At 30.7% G+C, this 10,525-nt stretch overlaps 1 protein-coding gene across 1 annotated transcript; it reads right to left on the reverse strand.

Moving 5' to 3' along the window:
• Window positions 1–1,480: 1,480 nt before the first annotated feature.
• LOC111622316 (transcription elongation factor A N-terminal and central domain-containing protein 2-like) lies at window positions 1,481–9,462 on the reverse strand. The gene is made up of 4 exons (XM_023364670.1): window positions 9,165–9,462; window positions 8,942–9,083; window positions 5,414–5,607; window positions 1,481–1,735 (listed from the first exon to the last, which is right to left on the reverse strand). Exons 1-4 carry the CDS (start codon window positions 9,258–9,260, stop codon window positions 1,547–1,549), a joined length of 621 nt encoding a protein of 206 aa, XP_023220438.1. The 5' UTR covers window positions 9,261–9,462; the 3' UTR covers window positions 1,481–1,546.
• Between the last annotated feature and the right edge of the window lie 1,063 nt (window positions 9,463–10,525).

The following is a 10,525-nucleotide window of genomic DNA, read 5'->3' on the forward strand; positions in this document are numbered from 1 at the left end:
ATAGGTTTGTATTATATACTTTATTCATTTACATATTCATTAAACTGTAACATTCATATTCTGTATCATCCATATATATATATGGATGATACAGAATATGAATATAAATATATATATATGGATGATACAGTATATATATATATATTTAAAATATACCGATAAAAAATCTAAAATCTATATATAAATACAAACTTATTTTAAATTTTAAGAATCTTAGTCAGACTTACAAATGTTGATTTACATTACAGCAATTTACATTAAGTTTGATTTAATATCAAGCTTAATGTAAATTGCTTTATTGTAATGAAAAGTAATTTTGATATATATATCAAATAAGAATTACATTTCAATAATAAAGCTAAGAATCATATACATGTATATGATTCACATGGATGATTGGCAAATTCATTACAACTGATTACTATGTAGTTTTTGACAAATACATGACAAAGCAAATAAGTTTGTTTAATAAAATCTTGGTATATTAAACCTAACTTAACCTAACCTATCCGTCAAGCTCACAATGGACAGCTGGGTGGTGAGGGATGTGATCCAAGATATCTAAGACAACCACTCCAGAAAATTTCTTGTTTTTTGACCACTTGGATTCAATTCCAGTTCTCTCAGAGCAGCAGATTGATGTAATAACCATTTCAGCCATCTGGCCTTAAGAAAAAAGTCACCCTATATATTCAAATACTTTTAGTAGTTTTTATATTTATCATTAGAAAGAACCACAAGTATATGCATAGTTCAAATATTCATATTGTTTTTTTTTCATATAAACAATTCCATATGTTAAAAGTACTGGAATGTAATGTGTTTACTTTTTATACAATTCAAATTTATCTATTTTGAGCAAATTTAAAGCAATTTTCCATCTTACATTTTCACATTTCTATTAAATTGTAATGTTCTATTTTGAAAACATTTTGGCAAAAAGAAAAAAAAATGTATTTAATTCTACAGAAGTAAAATAAAAAACTATATTCATTTATTGTAGTTAAGATTTTTCAATTAAAAATTGAACAATTGTATCTGAAAACAAAAATCCAAATAATTAAAATGAATACTTATAGAACATTAATAATGTATAAACATGTGTAAACATGTCTTTAATGTATAAACATGATATTTTGAGTTTAAGTGTGCTTAAATATCAAAATATAAATTTATATATACATTCTTTAGAATCTGTTAAAAATTTATTTTATAGTAGAGGAGTTTTGTAAATCAAATTAAAATTTTTGTAGCAAATAATATCACAAACATTTAAAAACTGCTCTAATTTTTTTTATAAATGACCAGCAAAATATTTATTCTATTTCTAAGCTTAAAAAAATTTATATTCTGTATGTATTAGAAAATGATCACATTAAAAACTAATTTAAATATAATATTTATTTATACATATAGTAAATATAAATAAAATACAAATTACAATTTCTCATTTCAAAAAAATTTATAACAATGAAATGTACTATTTGTATAATATGTATATACATATTATTTTTTATTTACAAATAATGTATTAATATGATTAAAATCATCTCTTGCATTCTCTTAATAATTCTTCTACAGATAATTTACCTAATTTTAGTTTTTCACTAACAGTGGGACTGTTTTTAATTGTAAAAACAACTTTTCTTACTGTTCTTCGATAATTCTTATTTATCAATCTTTTGCATAAGTGAAAGATTTGTTTTTCCAACAGATTCACTAATTTGCTGGATTCCTGGATAAAAAAACATATTAATGATTAATAAAGTTATTAATAAAAACTGGTTAATCACCAATATAAATTCAATTATGCATAAAAATGATGATGGTAAAAATGTTTTATATTTCAGGTTACATTACTTGTTTTTCATTGTAAAATATATTTGTGCATTTTTACTTGAATAATTTACAGAATTAAAATTTAACAGAAAATACTTATATCTAAGATATTTATTTAAAATACTATAAATATTATTTTATCTGTTTTCAAATTTAGTAAATTATATTTTCAAAACTACTCATATAAATATTAAATAAAAACTATAAAATAATTGTATATAATATTGTATTGTAACTCATCAATTTTTAAATATAACTTAAAATTAATTTAAAGAATATGTATTTGATTTTATAATTTTTAATTACTTTCATCAATAAAAATGAGGATAGTTTTAATATCAATATAAATGTAATTTGTGTAGCAATTAAATGATATTTTTAAGTATTTGCTTTTCTATCAATATTTGTAGTTCATAAAAAATTGTAAGAATATTTTATTATCTTAAAATTAAATTCAGAGAAAAGTTTGAAACGATTATGCTTAAATTTTAAACTTACTTAAGTATTAAAACATTAAATATTTTCTCTACAATGCAAATCAAATAGTAGATACAGAAACAGATTAACTATACAGTGGATGATCGGTTAACGAACAAATTGGATAATAAACACTTTCATGAAAGATTTTTATGTTCAGTTAACGAACACATGATTGGATAACAAACACCTCACAGAACAAAGACAAGAAGTGACGTAAAATAATGAATACCGATTGGTCTTCTCTTGTCTTCAGGCAACAATTCAAAACTTTTTGGAGCACGGGAGACATCGACATTGATGCTTAACCCGGTATATACTAATCAGATAGTATTCCTCCGAACTTTGAAACTCTCCCTTGTAATTCCAGTTTTTTTATTTTTCTGACAGAAACAATTCTTTTATAGTATTCATGAGACTGTTGGGCGAGCACTTGTTAAGTTTTGCATTGGTTTTTATTTTTGAAAGGCGAGAGTATAATAACAAAGGTGAGCAGAAAATGTCTAATGTTGCTGGGCAGAAAATGTCTAATGTTGCTGGGCAGTATGGCTTGAACAGGTCTACAGTAAACCACAGTTCAATCTTATCTAAGAAAAATACTGTATAATCAAGAAGACCCAAGCAGCTAAAGGAGTAACAAAAATCACATCTGAGAAATAAAGAACATTGAAGAGCTCATAATGGAACCTGAAACAGATCTGACAACAGAACGCCAAGAAACTCTGCGAGATATGTTTTTTTCTGAAAAATAAAATTAATGTCAATATTTGCTATTAAACATTTTTTTGAAGAAGTGGGAGGATGTTGGAACGATGGTCTTAAAATGGCATCCAAACTAGATTGAGGTTAATAGGCTTGGGGATCTCTACAATTACAGTCGACCCCCCTATAACGTACGTTCCTATAACGACAATTCCTATAACGTAGCGAAAAAATTGTAGAAACTTTCGTATAACGTACCTCCTATAACGTCGTTTCGCGAGAAGATTGATAGAGTCTGGACCAATAGTGGATGAGCAGCCAAACTACTTACCTCCGACCCTGCGCCACGCTACGGAGCGGCTAAATTGAGTTTGCTATCGTCTGTTTAGTATTATATATAAATTAGGTATAAATTAGGTACTGTACATATAATTATATATTAATTATATATAAATTAGGTACTGTATATATAATTATATATTAACTTAATTTATTGTAACTTTATTATAATTATATATATGCTTTCTGCCGCCTGGNTCTCTTGATGTGTCTAAATCATCTGTCTAATTTGGTCTACCTCCCCAAATTTTCCATTTCTGTTTTTTCCTTTATTTCTTCATTCCTTGTCCTGTCTCTCTGGTCTTACTCAGCATGCTCCTGAGGAATGTCATTTCTGCTGTCTGGATCTTTGTCTTCTCTTCGTGATGTAGTCCATGCAGCTCCATAAGTCAATACAGTGGGTGATCGGTTAATGCACAGTTCGGACTTTGAACAAATCGGATAACGAACCCTTTCACAAAATATTTTTATGTTTGGACAACGAACACCTCACAGAACAAACACAAGATGTGCCGTAAAATAACCAATACCGTTTGGTTTTCCCTTGTCTTCAGGTAACAATTCAAAACCTTTTGGAGCACAGTTGATATTGACATTGACGCTCAACCCCAATACCGATCAGATAGTATTCTTCCAAACTTTGAAACTCTCCCTTGTAATTCCAACCGTTTATTTTTCTGACAGAAACAATTCTTGTATAGTATTTGCAAGACTGTCAGGCAGGGACTGGTTAATTACTTCTGAAAAATCCTTAAGAAGAGAGAAAAGCAATTTATATTAGACAGATTCTTTAACCACCACAAACAGAAAAACATGACTAATAAAAATGCAAGACTGTGTATATATGTGTTTTTATTATTACATATAAATAAATGTAGTAAGACAGTATATATATTTTTATTTTTTGGGATCTCCAGAATGAATTAATCAAATTCCCATAAAAACCTATGGTAAATCGATAATCAGTTAACAAACAATTCGGATAGTGAACAAAGTCTTGGAATGGATTAAGTTTGTTAACCAATCACCCACCATATTATAAAGTATAAATTAAACCAGCTGTATTAAACGTATGACTGAACAATACTATACATACAAAATCCTGACTTATTTTACACGACAAAGGGAGAATCACTAAAACTAATCTTATGCTAATATTAAACTATCACAAGTACAACTAACAAAAAAAAAAAATTAAAACTAATATTAAGCTAAAGTAGGAGAATAAGGGACAGGAAAGGAAGTGTAGATAATTGGAAAGGAGTACCCAGTATTGGTCTTTGAGGTCTTCGAAATTGGTCCCCTTTATAATGTCCTTAGCAAGGGTCTTACACAAAAAAAGGAACGAATTCTTTTTTTTTTTTTCCTAGTTCAATCACTCTTTGGCAGTTTGGATTCAATAATTCACAGTTAATTATCCTGAATCTATCACAAATATTCTTAGTCCATCTCTGAAACTCTTTGTTTCTTCGGATGCTGCCAAAAATGCACCAGAAGTTTGTCTCACCACCTTCTCACTTCGAATCCGAATCCTGTCTGCCCTCTCCTTTCGTATTCCTCCTCTAAGGGGTTGCACAACCTTCCTTTGTTCTAGGGGATTTTCGATGACCAAATAAGGAAAAGAATTTCGAAAAGGAACATTCCAGAGAAGAAAAACAATAGAACAAAGAAAATGGATGGGGAGAATAGAACGTGGAAGTAATAATAAAACTATAAAATAAAAATAATATATATACAAACACATGGCATACAGCCACATTATTTTACTCTTACTGGGATGGAAAAGATTTTTTAAATGTTTATAAAAGAAGTTACTGATAACAAAAAAGATATTTTTGATATAACTATCATTTATTTCCATAAAGTTGATTGTTTAAAATTAAAAAATTTTTCAACCACATTAAAGTGAATGTGCATAAATGGAGGGATTATGGTACATAATTTCAAGTTTATCTACAAAATGAATGTAAAATATTGTTGTATACAAGGAAAGAGTAAATAAATTTAACTAAAAAAATATATGATATAGTTCTAAAATAAAAATTTTTGAACTCACTTTTTTATTTAGAGATTCAGCAAGTAATCTTTTTGCCACTTCACGAAATTTTTCTGTTTGAATATCACTACGTACTTCTATACTTGGCTTGTTCATTTTACTCAAAATATGGGTTTTCCAATCTTCATATAAATGTTTAGCTTTTTCAGACACTTCTGAATTTGTATGCTTACAAAGCTTGTGAACAAGATGACCTGTAGATAGATTATAATATATATTTTATTTCAATATCAATTATATAAATATGCTATTTATATAACATAACAATATTGTTGCTTAGACATGTGGTGTATCATACTGTGTATATATATGGCCATACTCAACTGGGTGACGGTTAAGAGGGCAATGATCAAGTGGGCACTGGACATCTTAGTGACAAAATAATAGATTGAATATGCACAAAATGCATGAATGATAAATTGTCAAAGAAGAAAGCATATGCTAAGAAATTTAGAAATACTTTAACTCATTTCTTAAAATGATTTGCTCTTATACATATTTATTTTAAAATCATGGTAATTCTGTTACTCATCTTGTTAGGTGAGAAGAAAATATTTCTTCTAATTTTATTTAACGCCTCATAGTCTGAAGTTTCTTAATGAAGTTTTGATTAAAATCATGGTAAGTTCTTTAAAAATAAATTCTTTTGAAGTAAATGGTAGAGAAAATATAACAGAATATTTACATGGTATTCCACATAACTATAATATGAATTAATAAATTTAAAATAAAAACATTCTTTTGAATTTCATATACTTTTTGTTTTAATGTAAAGTATATATTAATATGTAACATGTGTAAATATTAAATCACTAAAAAGTAATAAGATATAACTATAATGCAGTTGTTGCTCTTCCTATGCGTCTTGGCAAAGGTGAATAATTTAGGTATGTCAGGAGACTCCATGATTATATAAGTCCTTCATACTCAGCCCAATGGCAAGCTTTGCATTGGCAAAATGCTTAATCCTTGAATGCATCTTATCCACCCAGTTCCCTTCAAGCTCTGAGTTAAGGAGAACTATGGATGGATTAGATACAACAACATTGAGTTTGACCTTCTCAGCCCTAACCTGTTGGTCAGGGCTGAGAAGGTCAAACTCATGGTTATGATGAAATGTGAAACCTATGACAAGCACCTCACTATAACACAATGCTCAGAGGTTGAAGGGAACTGGGTGGATAAGATGCATTCAAGGATTAAATATTTTGCCAATACAAAGCTTGCCATCAGGCTGGGTATGAGACATAATCATGGAGGCTCCTGACATCCCTAAACTATTTGCCTTTGCCAAGACGCATAAGGAAGGGCAAAAACTGCATCCTGTAGTGAACAAAGCTACAGCACCCACTCATAAATTAGAGAAATCTATACACTATCTATACATACTTGCCACTCACTTGGAATGTTACCAATACAAGATATCTAACCCTGTAGAGCTGTTGGAACAACTTAAATAGATTGCCTCCCCCTTGTATGCTACAGTGTTGGACTTTAGATCATTATATCCATCAATAGAGCTTCCACCATGTTTTTGTGCGAAGTGACTTATTGTTTGAAAAAATAGGAGATAGAACAAAGCACCAGGATATATTAGAATTGGCGCACTTGGTGTGTTATAGTTTGGCATTCCAGTTTAAAGAGATGGTGTACACTCAGAATAGGGGTGTCCCTATGGGCAGTCCATTATCCTGAGACCTCTGAGAAATGGTGGTCAGAATGTTGAAAAGCAGAACCCTACCTAATTTCCTCCCAAATATTCTCCTATATAGGAGATACATTGATGATATAATTGTCTTTTGGAGGAGGAGGCCGGATCTTAAAAGCTTTATACAGGTAATGAATAACAATCCCTATGGACTATTTGTTGAGATTGAACAACACAGTCCAGAGTCCCCTTTTTGGATATAGACATTGTAATTGAGGGATCAAACACACAAACAGCTGTGTATAGAAAACCAACTGCGGTCACAATGTATATTCCAATAGGATCATGTGATCCCTTTTCTTATAAAATAGCTGCTTTCAGGGCATTGGTTATGAGAGCATTCACACACTTCCACCACATAGGTGTTATCATAAGAAATAAAAAATATAGAAGAGATAACCATTGAACATGGCTATCTCTTCTATATACATAAGTTGTGTAAAAGCTACAAACATAAAGCAAGAAGTAACGACTAGTCAGGGGAAAGACCGAATAATAGAAAGGATGATGACAGGATGAGGGTCCCCCATCACATATAACCCACATTTAAAATCAATATATAATGTCATTGCAAGGAAACATGAGATCCATATAGTGTACAGGAGATGCCTGTCCATTTACAGCTTACCAAGGAATGGAAAAGACCATCCAAATCTGGACAGATTACTGGGGATCTACAAGGTCTCAATAAGGAATGGCAGATCTGATAGAGAAATGATATATGTTGGTTCAACCAAAAGATCTTTAGTGGTATGATTAAAGGAGCATCAGTCAAACATACTACACAATAAATGCACAACGGCCCTTTTGACTTATGCGATGGACCCAGACATCACAGCCAACTTTAATGATACACGTATCATCCTCACCACCATGCATCCAGATCACCTCAAAATATTGGAGGCAATAGAAATATTTAAGGCGGGATGCGAATCCACATGCATTGATTTTAAGGAGGAAATGTCGCTTTCTACAGCATGGCAAGTCCTAATGGATGATGATATTTAATTTTATTTATGTTTATAATGTTTTAAATTAAAATCAGTTCGCATTTTGAATCTCAAAGTAGTATATGATCTTTTAACAAATTGGAATGTGTGTGCTTTTGGAATACAAAATCAAATGACTTCTAAAGAAGTTTAAAGACCAGCTTGCAACAGATTTAAGTAAATGACTAAAAAAGAGTCCAGAAGGGGCGTCAAAAACGTTAGCACTAAAGAAATATGTTTTGCTCCGGTTATTTGGTTTGAATTAAGAAAATTTAAATTCTTTACTATTACTATTTGTATCAAAAATGTTAGATTAGATCAGGACAACAATTAGTCTAAACCATAACTTATATCTAGACTTTATTTTCGCTAACAACACGTACTATCTACAACAATAAAAACTAAAAAATTGATTTTATAAATATTTCATATGTTTATAGTATTTTTACAGTAAAAAGATGATTTTCACATTGAAAAAAAAAACAATAAGCAATTTTTAAAGTTGAATATCCTGAATAATTATAAATTGCTTTAATAATTTGTGTCAAAATTCTGGAAAGTCACCAAATTAAAGCAATAAATTTAGTTGAAGTTGTGAAACAATTATAAGCATGATTATAACTAAAACACCACATACTTCATATAAGAAAAGAATGTAAATTCATAAATACATCACATATAGAAGGATTAAATATATGTCAATTATAATAACTGAATTAATTTTTAATGTAATGTATTAAATAACTCAAAATAGATAAATAGTCTGGAATATCCAACTTATTTATGAAGTTGTTTAAATTATTTATATAAAATGTCGATAGAGCGAAATACCAATTTTTGTAGAAATGAGAATTTCTTTAGATGGAGTCTTTTTTGATAATTCCTCCAACGACCTCAACATATTTTCCACTTCTTGATTCTTCCACTCTAAAATTGCTTTATGCCGTAAAATGTCTTCAATTACCACAACTCCCTGTAATGACAATCAATTCAATTTCTATACATTAATATTAAGCTCTTATTTTCATTAACATAAATATGAATTTCAAAAAACCTTTAACGATTCCAATGTTGCCTGCTTCGTCTTTTTCTCGTTAGAATGGTAAGATTGGGACGTCTCCGATCTGGATTTAATCAAATATTTATCCATCTTTCTAACAATAATTAGCTAATGAAAAAACTTAACAAAGATAAACAAAATCATAGGAGCCGCCATTACTGAAATCCTACAGTGTTGCCAGATTAACGAATTCGTTAGAAAAAGCTACTAGAAAGCTGACATTTTAAACTTAAGCCTTTCTCGTCATCAGTGAAGGGCTAATTAGCAAAACTTCCGGGTCGATAGATCAAAGTTCTCGGGGGTTTCTCGTAGAGATATTTTAATTTTATGGCTTCATTTTATGCTTATAAAGATAAAATTACATGGAAAGAAATGAATTTTATTCAAAATGTTACTCAGAATAACAAAAGCACAAATTTTTGCAAATTAAAACTTTTTATAACGATTTTTCTAAACGGCGCGCCGAATGCGAAAGCGTTCGGTTGGCAGCATATTTGATCGGCGGGGCGTTAAGTCGCCGAGCGCCGACAAGACTGTGCTCATCCATCGTCTTATATCTTGATGTAATAATACAGTTATTAAACAAAAGAATTGATATTCAAACAAAAATATCTGAGATGTAAAAAAATTGCGCCAAGTAAAAACTTATGACAATTTAGACTACGGTCAAATTTATTTTATAAGTTTTTCTTTGGCGCTTGGAGGATAAATGTAGAAAACAATAATACAGGTACAAATCTTATGAGACCAAAGGGTCGGCACCAGACCGGTGATGCCTATGTCAGGACTCACACCACTGTGTCTTTTAAGGCAGACACAGAAACCTTGTTGGTTGCGGGTTCGGTTTTGCGTGAGCGGTCGCTTATATGAGCGGTCTGATTCGGGAGATTGGACAACGCACCGAAAGAAGTGCACACTGCAACTTAATTATTAATAAATAATACCCGTTTATTTATATTAACTATTCACATGTATATATAGGATAACAGAGAGTCCTGATATGGCCTTCCTAGGGGTTCCTAGCCGAGAGAGAGAGCTTACATTTTTGCGTAATGCTAAATACCTTGATCAGTCCTTGATCGAAGTCCTGAGGTCTCAAAACGTCCTAATGATGGAGAGCTAGGTTTCAGCTAGGTTGGGTAGAGTTAGGCTCCTTGATGGTACAATTCACTGACAAATGTTCGTTGCTAAGGCGTCTACGGCGGTCGAAGGGATCGGCGATGGAGCTCTCACATCAAAAGGAGGAGGTCGGCGAATTCTCGGTTCAGATGTTCGTCTCTTATTTCGAGGTTCTTTCCCTTGATTTCGATGCCCTTTTTAGTCAATGTTAAGGTTTATGACCAATAGATGAATTT

The sequence above is a fragment of the Centruroides sculpturatus genome, unplaced genomic scaffold (genome assembly GCF_000671375.1).
Source record: "Centruroides sculpturatus isolate CEXI.00-Female unplaced genomic scaffold, Cexi_2.0 scaffold276, whole genome shotgun sequence".
NCBI classification, from domain to species: domain Eukaryota; kingdom Metazoa; phylum Arthropoda; class Arachnida; order Scorpiones; family Buthidae; genus Centruroides; species Centruroides sculpturatus.